The 14,121-nt window shown below is 45.8% G+C and overlaps 1 protein-coding gene across 1 annotated transcript in view; it reads right to left on the reverse strand.

The window, feature by feature from the left end:
* Nucleotides 1-1,522: 1,522 nt before the first annotated feature.
* Nucleotides 1,523-14,121, reverse strand: part of PRSS55 (serine protease 55) — a 32,648-nt gene continuing 20,049 nt past the window's right edge. Inside the window, exon 5 of the mRNA XM_003902434.5 lies at nucleotides 1,523-3,436. Within this exon, the coding sequence (XP_003902483.1) occupies nucleotides 3,311-3,436 (126 nt within the window). The 3' untranslated portion in view covers nucleotides 1,523-3,310. The remainder of the gene's footprint in view (nucleotides 3,437-14,121) is intronic.

Here is a 14,121-nt window from a genome sequence, read left to right on the forward strand (position 1 = left end):
ACCCTTCCTCTGCCTTTTTGTTCTATCTGGGTCCTCAGTGGATTTGGTGATGCCCACCCACATGGGAGAAAGAGGATCTTTCTTACTCATTCTTCATTTTCAAATACTCATCTCTTCTGGAAACTGCCTTGCAGAGATACCCACAAATAATGTGTTCCCAGCTATCTAGGCATCACTTAGCCTAGTCAAGTTGATACATGAAATTAACCATCACGCCCTCTTTCAGCCTCTGAGATCCAGCATGTCCCCTCTTGCTACAAGGGTGTTGAGCACATTGTGCCCTTTGTCTGGAATGCTCTTTCCTTCATTGTTCTCCTACTTGTCACTTCCTATTTTGGTTTTAAAATTGAGTACTTCCATCTTTCTAAGAACAAGAGAATGAGTTTATTATTTTTTTTTTCTTCTTTTCTCCTTCCTGCTTTCCTCTGCTTCCCACTTCCTACTTAGCTCTTTAGAAGGGCAATTATAGCCTTTTACCTCCCCTTCACCAGGTACTGTCCACAGGGCAAGTTCAGCTAACTAGGTGCTTAGTAGCTCCAGTGTGGGACTCTCTCTCAGCTTGAGAGAGAGCAATCCATCTACAACTCAAAGTATCCCCAACACGAAACTCTCTCCCACCTGAAGATTGCCTCAAGAGACAGCAGTCTATCCACAACTCAAAGTATGGTCAACGTGAAACTCTCCCACCTAGAGATATTCAATAACTTTTACAACTTAGTTCTGCCCGTGAAGGTGCCAACTCTACCACCTAGTAGATACAGCACCAAAGTGAGTTATACAGACCTCTACCTGCCTGCTTCCTCCACTGCATGCCATTTATGTCAATTTTCCTTTTCTTTTCTTTTTTTTTTTTTCTTTTTTATTTTTTGAGATAGAGTTTGCTTTTGTTGCCCAGGCTGGAGTGCAATGGCATGATCTCATCTCACTGCAATCTCCACTTCCCAGGTTCAAGCGATGCTCCTGCCTCAGCCCCCCAAGTAGCTGGGATTACGGGCAAGCACCATCACACCAGGCTAATTTTCTTGTGTTTTCAGTAGAGACGGGGTTTTGCCACGCTGGCTAGACTGGCTCGAACTCCTAACCTCAGGTGATCCACCTGCCTCGACCTCCCTAAGTGCTGGGATTACAGGCATGAGCCACTGTGCCTGACCTGTCAATTTTCCTTTTAAAAGCACCTGCTTTCTGTTCCAAAAGGGAAGCAGAACGCTTAAGGCAGAAAGCCTGTATTTCTTCCCCTAAGCTAGCTCTGTAATAAAAAGTCACTTTCTTTATACCAGACCTCACTCTTATTAATTATACTCTGCCAGCAAAGAACAACTGAGTCTGTGTTTTGGTTACAGCTTCAATGCCATGTTCACAGGAAGACTTCTAGGAGACTGTCCAGAAACGAACTCCTCCTCTCATCTCCACTTTCTCTCTACAAAGTCATGTTGACAAAAGGAGAAAAAATAAAATATTTGAAGAGATTTATTCTGAGCCAAATATGGGTGACCATGGCAGATCCTGAGAACATGTGGCCTAGGAGATCCTGAGAACATGTGTCCAAGGTGGTCAGGCTACAGCTTGGTTTTATACATTTTAGGGAGACAGAAGACATCAATCAATACATATAATATGTAAATTGGTTGGTCATGGGGCTTCCGGGTCATAGGTGTATTCAAAGATTTTCTAATTGGCAATTGGTTGAAAGAATTAAATTGTTATCTAAAGACCAGGAATCAATAGAATGGAGTGTCTGGATTATGATGAGGGATTGTGGAGACCAAGGTTTTTATTATGTAGATGAAGTCTCCAGGCAGCAGGTTTCAGAGAGAATAGATTGTAAATGTTTCTTAACAGAGTTAGGAAGAGGCCAGACTCTCAGTTAATTCTCTCCTGGATCAGAGAAAGATCTGGAAAGGGAAGAAAATTACAGAATGTAGATTTTCCTCACGAGAGACCGCTTTGTGAGACCATTTCAACATCTATCAAAGAAATAGATTTTAGGGCAAAAAGCTTCAATTTCTTTCAGGGCCTGCTATCTGTCATGTTGGTATCTTATTACTACAAAGAGTCAGTTTTGTCAGTCTTAATGCATCTGTTTTAATGTTAATGCTGGCCAGCTGTGCCTCAATTCCAAAGGGAGGAGGGCATAATGAGGCATGCCTGATCCCCACTTCCCATCATGCCCTGAACTAGTGTTTCAGGTTAACTTTGGAATGCCCTTGGCTAAAAGGAGGGGGTCCATTCAGTTGGTTGTGGGGCTTAGAATTTTTTATTTGCATTCATGTTTATTGCAGTTGCAACTTATATATATTTGTGTAGTGATTTCATAGATGCCAGCCTTCCCCATACTGTATATGCTCCACAGAGCAATGCCTGTTCCTTTTTGTTCACTGCTCCATTCCCAGCCCCAAGCCCATGGATGGCTTCTCATGAGGCATCTGTTAATGGTTGTGAGACAAATGGAGGACACCAGGATAAACAATAGGGGCAGGTTGGTGGGGCTGAGCATTCAGAGTGAAAGGGATTATAATTAAAACTTGTCTCACCCTTGGATCCTTTACAAAATAATTGTTGGGTTATTTTCTTGGTGATGCAGTGATCCATATTGATTTTAGAAAATGCATGCATCTCAGCTGGGGGATCTGGAAGTCTAGAGGGTGGCTACAGGAGCAAAGACCATGCAGTGCAGGCAGAAGAAGTCCTTGGAACCCTGTTCCCTAGCTTAGGAGACCACGTGCCCCAAACCTGGCTGGCCACCAGGGCTTGCTCTTTCCTGGGTGGTTCTCAGCAACTTCATGGAGGATGACCCAGAAGGCAGGAAGTCTACTGCCAGTTCCTGTGCGCCCTTGGGCAAGCTATCTAAACCTTTTATGTCTCATTTTCTTAATCAGTCAATAGGTATAAATAGTCTGGCCTACTTCATTTGGCCATATTGAGGATTAAGTGAGATTTTACGTACAGTGCCTAATAGTACACATAAAAAGTGTTAAATAAATATCATTATTAAATCAGTCATCATTCAAAGGTACACCAAAGCAGACTCCTGGGCCCCTCTCTTGCCATGAAATGAAACCAGTAGTCATAATCATGATGAGGCCTAATTCATCCTCCCAAGGCAACTTGTTCTCTTTGCTAGTAATTGCCTGGATTTTCATTATTAGACAAGAAAAGAGAACCCTTTAGCAATAATTTGAGGCTACTCCTATCACAAAGCATGAGCATCATCAAAACGAAGAGTTTTTGGTCGATTTTTTCAGTCATTTGGACAGAAAATGCCCTCAAAGATTTTCAACTCAAGGCTATGACCAAGGGTATGTTTTCTGCCTCAAAAATGACTCCATGTAGAAGAAAGAGCAAAGCACCAATTTTGCAGATGAAAGGTGTGAGACCCAGGTGGCTTTGTTTGAGAGCTTCCAGTGTTCATTCTTTGTAAAGTGGGAAAATAGCTTTGCTTTTTAAAAAATTTTAAGTATAATTGACAAATTCAAAAAATTGTACATATTTATGACGTACAATGTGATGCTTTGATTTATGTATACATTGTGAAATGGTTACTCCAATTAAACTAATTAACATATCCATCACCTTACATATTGCTTTTTTGTGATGAGAACATTCAAGATCTCTTCTCTTAGCAATTTTCAAGTCTGTAATACATTATTACTGTATTAACAATAGTAACCATGCTGTACAATAGATCTTCAAAATTTAATTCTCCTGTCTAACTGAAATTTTGTGCCCTTTGACCTCAGGTCTCATAACCACCATTCTACTCTGTGATTCCATGAGTTCAAATTTTTTATATTCCATATGTATGTGAGATAATGCAGTATTTGTCTTTCTGGGCCTGGTTTAATTCACTTAGTCTAACGTCCTCTAGGTTCATCTGTGTCATTGTCAATGACAGAATTTCCTTCTTGTTTAAGGATGAATAGCATTTTATTGTGTATATTATATATATATCCATCTTATATATATGTCCATCAATGAATGATAAAGAGAATGTGAGATATATATATATATTTTTATCATTCATTTGTTGATGCACACATAGGTTGTTCCAGGTTGTATTAGTCTATTCTCACACTGCTATAAAGACATACCCAAGACTGGGTAATTTATTTAGAAAAGAGGTTTAATTAACTCCCAGTTCCACATGGCTGGAGAGGCTTCAGGAAATTTACGATCGTGGCAGAAGATGAGAGAGAAGCAAAGGCATGTCTTCATGGCGGCAGGTGAGAGAGAGAGCAAATGAAGGGGGAAGAGCCCCTTATGAAACCATCAGATCTTGTGAGCACTCACTCACTATCACGAGAATAGCAAAGGGAAAACTGCCCCCACGATCCAATCACTTCCCACCAGGTCGCACCCTCTGCACCTGGGAATTATGCTTCAAACTGAGATTTGGGTGGGGACACAGAACTAAACCACAACACATGTCTTGGCTATTATGAATAATACAAGCATGAGAGTGCAAATATCTTTTCAACATACTGATTTCATTTCCTTTGAAAAGATACCCTGAAGTGGGATTGCTGGGTTATATGGTAGTTTTTGAGAAGCCTCCATACTGTTCCCCATTTTGGTTGTATTAATTTACATTCACACCAACGGAGTACAAACATTCCCCTTTCTCCACATCCTCACCAACACTCACTATCTTTTGTCTTTTTGATAACAGCCATTCTAACAGGTGTGAGGTCATATGTTTTTGTGATATTAATTTGCATTTCCTTGATGATTAGTGATGTTGAGAAGTGTTTCATTCGGCCACTTATGTGTCTTCTTTTGAGAAATGTCTATTCAGGTCCTTTGCCCATTTTTAAATTGGGTTATTTGTTTTCTTACTATTGAGTTGTCTGGATTTTTTGTATATTTTAGGGATTAACCCCTTAAAAGATACACAGTTTGCAAATGTTTTCTCCCATTCCATAGGTTGTCTCTTTACTCTGTTAATTGTTTCCTTGGCTGTGTAGAAGCTTCTTAGTTTAGTGCAACCCCATTTGTCTATTTTTTGCTTTTGCTGTCTGTGCTTTTGGGGTCACATCTAAGCTTTGCTTTTTCAACCCAGTGCTCAGCAGATTAAAGTAGGAAGATGTTTCCTGGAGGCCTCCAGCCATCCTTAGCTTTGCCATGATTAACACTCCTATGATTTCACTCTCTCAAAGAATGGGATTCTTTAAAAGTTCCAATCTTGAGAGCATCAGCAAGTTAGAAATGGGCTTTCTGCTTTCAATCAAGTAGACCCCAGCCTTTGTTCTAAGAGAAAGATGAGGAGCTTCCTCATAACCAGTAGCTTCCAATACTCTTTATTCTAAGCATGAAGACATTTCCCTTTGCACAGTGTACATTAAGTCTTACTGAGGCAAGGCAGGAAATGGTGCCCTTTCCCCCAGCAACTTCCAGCATGTTCTGTGATGCATCTCAATATCCGGCTGCTCTGTATTGCTATTATCCAAATGGTCAATGTTTCTGTCATTTAACTGCGTCTTTGGGCAGGAACAGTTGAAAGCAGGGATTTTGCAAAGGTTCTACTTTTGGAAGAATTTGTTGGTTCCTATTAAATGGGCAGATGGAAAGCACAGGGAATCTGGAGATGCTTTACAGTGAAGACAGCGTGGGGCTTGACAAAAGAGAGAGAGGAGTGCGAATTTTTCGTGCCCCCCTAAAAGGATGGGGTGAGAGCTTTTCCCCATCACCAAGTGCTCTTAGAGCCTGTGCAGATGGAGAGACATGGTTCCATTGTTCTCAGCGGTTCCCTTCAGCCCCTCTCATTGGCATGTTGGTCAGCATTGCCAGAGTTAGGAGGTGAAACCCCGCTGCAGGGTGCCCCTACCTTGCACAAGATGACCTTGCAGGACATGCAGTCACAGGGAAGCTGGTCCTCGATCTGCTGGGATTCGTGGCCTCAGTTCACGCCTCCACCTGTGCTGCGTCTCACGCCTGCAATGCTGCCGGTTACCCTGCCTTCCCCACCAGAGGTCGAGTTCCCTAAGACAGCAACCGGGCACTGCCTGTCTTTGTGTTTCCCAGCACAAAGAGAAGAACTGAACACTTATTCTGATTCAATAACAGGAAGAATAAATGAATGAATGAATGAGTGAGTGCATTTTAAAGCCAAGGGAGTTTCTGCCTCATAAGCTCATTGTCTTAGAAGAAAAGAAGGCAAATAAGGAGATCAGTAAGAAGTCCTGTGCGCCCGATTGCTTCCTGTGCCTTTCGACCTTCAGCCATGAAGCACGACCTTTATTGCTTGTTGAGCACAGACAGCTTTTAAAGGATATCCTTCCACTGCCCTCTCAGAAGGAAGGGGTCTTGGAAAGTGCTCAAAGCCCATCACTTGCAGGACCTTCTGAGTACGCTATGAACAAGAAGATAGTAAGAGAAGGTGGCGGCAACAGGGGATTTCAAAGTGTCCTGGAAGGCTGGGTCCATATCACTCTTGGGGCAGTAAAATGTTTTAGTGGGAGTAATTGATTTATTCAGTGTCATCTGAAAGTGAAAGAAGACAGGATAGCTGAGCAAGCAATCCTCCCTCCAGCTTCCCATCCACCCCTGCAGATGTGTTTGTGCTCACGCACACACACGTGCACACACATGCTCACATGCTCACACACACATGCCCCCACATACATCAGGTGATTAACACAGGTACTGAATGGAAAGCTACATCTTCAGGAGAAGCTGATACAGTAAAAACCCAGATAACCTATCCCAGGGTAACACAGTTGTCATCAAGCATTCTCTAGGGGCAGGCAGGGAGGAGAGGGGCAGGCTGGTTGGGAAACTGCAGGCAATCAGTCTCAGAAGTGGGGAGGCAGAGACTGGGTCCCTGTGCCCCAATTTTCTCCAGTCAAGTCAACAAAATGGCATCAGTTGGGAGTGTTCTGGAGTTTGCGTCTGTCTTGGACGCAAACTCTTGGAATTCCCATCAAGAGTCCCAGAAATTCTTGATGTTTAAGGCACAGCAGCCAACTGCCACCAGCTGATGCCACACCAGAGCCAGGACTAGGACAGATTCATGGGGCCAGAAACGTGAGGCCAGGCTGCCGGCTCCCCAGGCTCGGCCCCTTCCTTCATTGACTTGGCCATAACCAGCCTTGTACTTCAGGAGCTGGGAGTTCTGGACCCCCACTTATGTGTTATGGGGTTCACTAGGTAATTCTCTGTGGATAACGATGACTTGGATAGCTAAAATGCCTTGTGGGCCGGGCGCGGTGGCTCACACCTATAATCCCAGCTCTTTGGGAAGCCAAAGTGGACAGATCACTTGAAATCAGGAGTTGGAGACCAGCCTGACCAACATGGAGAAACCCTGTTCTACTAAAAATACAAAAATTAGCAGGGCATGGTGGCGGGCGCCTGTAATTCCAGCTACTTGGGAGGCTGAGGCAGCAGAATCTCTGGAACCTGGGAGGCAGAGGCTGCAGTGAGCTGAGATCACGGCACTGCACTCCAGCCTGAGCGACAGAGTGAGACTCTGTCTCAAAAATTTAAAAAAAAAAAGATAAAAATGCTTTATGGATTACCAGTGCTTCTCTATGCATCATCTCGCTGTAACAAGACTGAGAGCCAGGCCAGGAATGGGACCTTACTTCCACCTTGCAGGTAAGAAAATTGCAGTTTAGAGAAATGACAGAGTGGGGAGCTGCTGGCTGTGCCTGTGCTGTTCCATGGCCCTGAGCACTCCATCTTTCTCCAACATCAGGGGGAGAGACACAGCCCAAAAGAGGCACTGAGCGTTGGAACTGACGTCAGGAAGCCCCTGCCTGGCACCCTAACGTGGCCACTGAACAGCAGGTGGGCTGAGCTCCTGGGGCCTAGTTTCACATGGTAGAACTAGCGGCTTTTCTTGCTGCTCTGCGGGGTCTCATCACTGTCGCGTTTAGCAGGGCTTCGTGAGCCTCTGTGTGACCCCCAGAGTTTTGGACACAGGCTGGACACGGGCTTAGGCCTGAACCCAACCCACATCTCAACATTCCGATGCCATCGTCCACCCTCTGAAATGCCATCAACCTCGGACCCTTTCCCATCCCCACAGGCCGCCTTCCTAGGCTTTTACAACCATCTCCTACCGGGGCGCTGGCTCTGCGGCCATCCCCTCACCCCCACTTCCCACACCAGAGTTTCTGGGACTGGATCATGTCACTCCTGCTCAAGCCTCTTCCGTGGCTCTCTGTGACCATGGCCGCTGCAGGAACCTTTCAGAGGCCTACAGGACAGGACCCAGCTCCGTCCCTCATCGCCCTCACCTCTGTCCTAGCACGTATTATGGTGAAGTGACTGTCCGTGTACATCCATCTCCCCCTCTAGACCAGGGTAAGCGAATGTTTTCTGTCAAGGGTCAGGTAGTAAACGCTCCAGGCTCCAGGGCCCACCCAGCCTTGGTTGCATCTATTGAGCTTATGCCTGTATATACAGCAGTACCCACAGACCAGACGCCAGGCAACAGGCATGGCTGCGGTCCGATAAGACACACAGTGGGCTTGATCCCACCCCGGCCCGGTGGGGCCCCTGCTCTTGACTTTGATCTCTGGGGCTGGCCATTCCAATCTGTCTGCCCCACCACCAGGTCCCCAGCACAGTACCTGGCACACAGGAGATGCTTAATAAAAGGCTTAGAGTGGATGTGTGACCAGGAGGGCTGCCCGGAGGGGGCACAGGAGCCCTGTGGCTGCCCTGCAGATCCAAGTCTGAGGCTTTGGAGCCGTGGGTGCCTCAGGCTGCCGGGTCCTGCCTGTGCCTGGGCTTCTGCCTCAGCAGCTCCTCGTCTGCTTCCGGAGGGGACTTCCAGCCAGGGGGAATGGCCGGGGCTAAGCTGTTGGCCCAGATTCCTGGCTCGCTGTGTCGGGAAGGGAAGGGTCCAAAGTGGCCCCAGCCTCAGAGTGAGGGAAATCGTTCCCCAGCTCCCAGGACCCGGGCGACGGGGGAACCCCGCGGAGCCACGGCCCATTCGATGCAATGCCTGGGCCCAGGGCCCCACCCGTGAGGGCCCAGGAGGGTGGCAGCCACCGGGAGGGTGGGGACACAGCCACTTCTGGAAGCCTGCAACCAGCTCTCAGGGAACCTCTGCTTCCCTCCCCTTCCAGGGCTGTGTCTGTCGCCTCCCTGGGGCTGCCCCAGGTCTCCAGGCCTGACCAAGCACAGGGAGACATTAAAGTCCTCCTGCCTGGTCTGGAGTCACTCTGCCACCTTGAGGCGACATCTGGGAACTGCACCCCGCCCCAGCCAGGCCCACCTGAGAGTTCGCTGCCTGAGCTCCCTCTCCAAAGCCAGCCCCAGCTGCCTAAGGAAGCCTGTTCATTCTGCAAAGCTCTGGGAAGCGCTGTTCTGGAAAGGCCCAGAGATCCCCGAGACACCCTTTCACACGGAACAGTCCTGTCCTAAGCCTCCTGTCCTCCAGGTCTCAGCTCTCAGCCGGGCCTTCCGGGACACCTGCTGTAGGAAGGAGTCCCTCCTCCGCCCCCGCTCCTTCTTCCTTGTTCTCCCCTGTGCCTCTCCACCCATCAGGTTCAGCAACAGCTGTGTGTTTATGGCGTCTGTCCCCTTAGAGTGTCGGCTTCTGAGGGCGTGACATTTTGTTCCCTGTTCCTCCCCGTGACTGGAACAGCAACGGCATATAAAAGACTCTCAGCAAATGTTTGATGAGTGAATGAGCAACACCAAATCCGCAACAATCCACTAAGACTGAGTGGAGGCGGGGAGGTGAGAGGAGGGAAGAAGGGGATAGGAGGGAAAGGGAGAGGGAGGAAGGGAAGGAAAGAAAAGGAGGGAAAAGGAGTGGGAAGGGAAGGGAAAAGGAGGGACGGGAAGGAGAAGGTGCCAACTTGGGGCTTCGAACCTGAGTGGTGCCTGCTGATGGGGTTGGCTGGAGGAGCAGAGCACCAGGAGGCCCGGGGATGTGGCGAGGCAGCCGTGGTGTCAGACAGAGGAAGGCAGGAGGCTGAGACTGAGGGCCCTGGAATCTCTCACATTCCAGGGTTTAGAAAGGTCAGGGTGGGGTCCACCTCCGGAGTCCACAAAAGGGAAGTGCGGGGTGGGGATGAGTCTAGAAGCAGCTCTGCAAAACAGTGCAGGTTTCCAGGCCACCGGAAGCTCAAAGAGGAGAGAAAAGACATGGGCTCTCGGAGCAGGAGGGGGGCGTTGTTGGAGGCCCGATCTTTGGGTGAGTGCTGACACCCCCTTGTCAGAGCCAACAGGCTGGCGCACGCCTGGACCACCCTCGGCGGCTCACTCTGGGAAGAGTGTTACAAGGGAGGTTGTCTAGTGACAAGGATGGCGGGAATTGTGGAGCTATAAATAGGAGCGGTGACTGCAGTAGCTGAGATGTGTGGTTTGGGGATGTCATGGCTCCATGAAGCCAGAGCGAGGTCTTCCAGCCTGCACACTGCCATCTGCTGGGCTACGGCGAGGCTGATGTGGCTCAGCATAGGATTCTGTACTCTTGGTCAAAGCTGAGGGCTGAGCTGGGAACAGTGGCTCACACCTGTAATCCCAGCACTTTGAGAGGCTGAGGTGGGAGGATCATTTGAGCCCAGGAGTACAAGGCCAGCCTGGGAAACATAGGAGGACCTTGTATCTACAAAAAATAATTAGCTAGGTGTGATTGCACACTCCTGTGGTCCCAGCTACTCAGGAGGCTGAAGTGGAAGGATCACTTGAGCCTGGAGGGTGAGGCTTCAGTGAGCCGTGATTGGGCCACTGAACTTCTGCCTGGGCAACAGAGTGAGACCCTGTGTTTTTGTTTGTTTTGTTTTGTTTTGTTTTGTTTTTCAAGAGCAGGCAGCAGAGGGCTGCCTGCAGGTGGTGAGTTCTCTATGTGACCAGGAGGGCTGCCTGGAGGGGGCAACAGGAGCATGTGGCTGCCCTGTGGATCCAAGACTAAGACTTTGGAGCTTGCTGAGGCTGGGTTGACAGAGTGTATGGTCAGTTTTCTGATGCTGGATGCCTTGTTACTGCAGAGGCATTCAAGGGTACAACTAGCTGTTGGGATTGACGTGAAGAGCGTCAAGGGGACTTGATCCTGTTGCAGGGAGGGCTTTAGGGGTGAGATAGGGAACTGGCTAGCCCTGAGGGTTATAAGGGTCTGTGGCAACCCTGGGGTCATGTGGCTCTGCTTTGTCTGGGGCCGTTTAGTTCCCTGAGTGTTCAGTGTATGGCAGGCTTTGCTCATGGCTCTTTCTGCATCGTCACAGCCTCAGTAGCCTTACTCTGTCCATGCAATGATTCTCATTTTACAGGCAAGGGACCTGGGACTTAGAGGCTCACATTCTTGGGGCTAAGCTTTGAGCCATGGCCAACGTCATTCTGGAAGCTGGCTCAGCTGAGGGGAGCCTAGTTCCCCTGGGCATAAGTGACACTGAGGCCTGCCTTTGCTGCTCGGACCTCAGATGGGGGCTGCCTTCCTCTCCCCATCTGTGCCTAGCAGCTGCTCACGCAGCATCTGAGTCTCAGGGTAATCTGGGGACAGCACTCTGGCAAGAAGCTCTGCAGGGAGGGGCCCAGCATTCACACACGCAAGCAAAGAGCAATAAGCCAGGACTAAAGATAGAAGATGCCTCTTACTGGGCCGGTTCTGATGTAAAAATGCAAAACTCAGAATTAAACAGGCACTTTGCATTGCAGAGCAACAGTGCCCAATTAAGCTATTCTGGGCTAGGACACTGAGAAGCTTTGTGAGCTCTTACTGCTCAAGACAATGAATAATACATAAGTCTCTACAGTCTCAATTCAAACGATGATTCATGAGCCACACCGAAAGCTTCATTCCAATCCAATCCATATTCTAATGTGATCCTCTTCTACCTTAGAAAGCCTGGGCTTGGTAGCCAGGTGGCATCTATTTCTTGATGATTCAAGTCTGGGTCTTCTAGGGAAATGCTTCTGAAGTGTGGAATAGGGACCACTGCTGGTCTGCAAACTGCTTGTTTCTGGCCCACGAAGAGATAAGCAGAGAAATGGAGAGTAAATGCTTAGAAACCCTTACAGAAACTTAAAGTTAAGTGGGTTATGTGGGTTGACTGTAATAAAAAAGTTTGCAACCTGGGCAACATGGCGAGACCCCATCTCTCCATAAAATAAAATTAGCCAGGCATGATGGTGCACACCTATGGTCCCAGATACTTAGAAAGCTGAGACAGGAGGATCACTTGAGCCTGGGAGGTTGAGGCTGCAGTGAGTCCTGATTGCACCCTGCCCTCCAGCCTGGGTGACAGAATGAGACACTCTCTCCAAAAAAAATAAATAAATAAATAACGTGGGCTTGCATTTTATGTGTTCATTTTCAATTTCATTTTTTAAGTAGTTCAATTTTATGTTTTATGAAAGTATTGGTTTGAAATAAGTTGGAAATTTCCAACAAAGCAAAACCAAAAACCAAAAGCCCTGGTCTTTTTCCTCACGGATGGTCTGAGAAGCACGGGTCCAGGCCACCATGTCCTGTTTGTTGAGGCTGGGTCAACAGAGTACACGGTCAGTTTTCTGTGCCTGTTAAGGTTAATATAAAAATTGTATAAATACATACTTTATCTCCTTTCTTCTTTTAAAATCTATGAGACATAAAGTTAAATAATGTAACAATTATAGTGAGGTATTTTTGGATTTATAACATATGTAGATGTAAATATATGAAAATAATAGCAAAAAAAAGAGGAGGAGGAAATAGGACTACGTAGGAAGGAAGTTTTGATCTCTTACTAGAAATAAGTTAGTCTAAACCAGAAGTTAATTCTAATAAGTTGAGATGTGTATTATAAGTTCTAGTGCAACTACTAAGAAAACAACTCAAATATATAATTAGCATCATTAAAAAATTAAAATGCTACACTAGAAAATATTGACTTGATGCAAAAGACTATAAAGGAAGATCAGAGGGACAAAAAGGAAAAGCATCATACAGGAAAACAAACCAAAACGGCATCTGTAAATCAAACTATATCAATGATCACATTAAATGTGAGTGGACTAAAAATCCAATTAAAAGACAGAGATTGTCAGACTGGATAAACAAACAAGTTCCACTATGTGTTGTCTACAGGAAGCACATTTAAATTCACATATATAAGTAGGTTAAAAATAAAAAGATGGAAACAGATATACTATGCAAATGGTAACGATAAAAGAGCTGATATGATGCTAATAATATCAACAAAATAGACTGTAAAACAAAAGAGTCATTAGAGATAAAGAAGGACATTTTATAATGACTAAAGGGTCAATGATTCAGAAAGATACAACAACTATAAACATATATGCACCTAACAATAGAACATTAAAATATTGGAAGCAAAAAATGACAGAATTGAAGGAAGAAAGAGACAATTTAATAACAGAAGTTGGAGACTTAAATCTCATCATGTTAAATAATGGATAGAACAACTATGCAGAAGATTAACAAGGATATAGAAGATTTTGGCAATACTATAAACCAGCTAGACCTAACAAACATCTATAGAACACGCTACCCAATAATAGCAGAATATACTTTTTAAAATAGAGTACATAAAATATTCTTTAGGGTAGACCATATTCTAAGCTATAAAGCAATTCTCAAATTTTTAAAAGGATTGAAATAATACAAAGTATGTTCTCCAACCTCAGTGGAATTAAATTAGAAATAAATAACAGGAGAATAATTACAAATATATAAAAATTAAACAGCACACTCCTAAATAACCAATGAGTAAAAAGAGCTCACATGGGAAATTAGAAAATACTTTAAGGTCAATGAGAGTGAAAACATAACACACAAAAACATATGTGATGCACTAAAGCAGCAGTGAGAGGGAAATGTATAGCTGTAAATGCTTATATGATGTGGAAACTAACAGATGTTCGTCTCATAAAAGTAAAAATTAGAACAGAGAATACTAGAACCTAGGAAGGAGAGGGGAAAGGGGAAGATAGGGAGAGATTTGTTAAAGGCAACAAAATGGTGCCACTGCACTCAGCCTGGGCAACAGAGTGAAGACCTTGTCTAAAAAAAAAAAAAGAAAAGAGAAAGAAAGAAAGAAAAGAAATATGTGGTTCAGGCATGCCTGGCTCTAAGGGCTATAAAAATGTCATCAGGATGTGATGTCTTCACTCTTCAACTTCACTCTCAGGGCAGTCACCTCCACATGGGGCCCCCAGAAGCTC

Source organism: Papio anubis, chromosome 8 (genome assembly GCF_008728515.1).
Source record: "Papio anubis isolate 15944 chromosome 8, Panubis1.0, whole genome shotgun sequence".
In the NCBI taxonomy this organism is placed as follows: domain Eukaryota; kingdom Metazoa; phylum Chordata; class Mammalia; order Primates; family Cercopithecidae; genus Papio; species Papio anubis.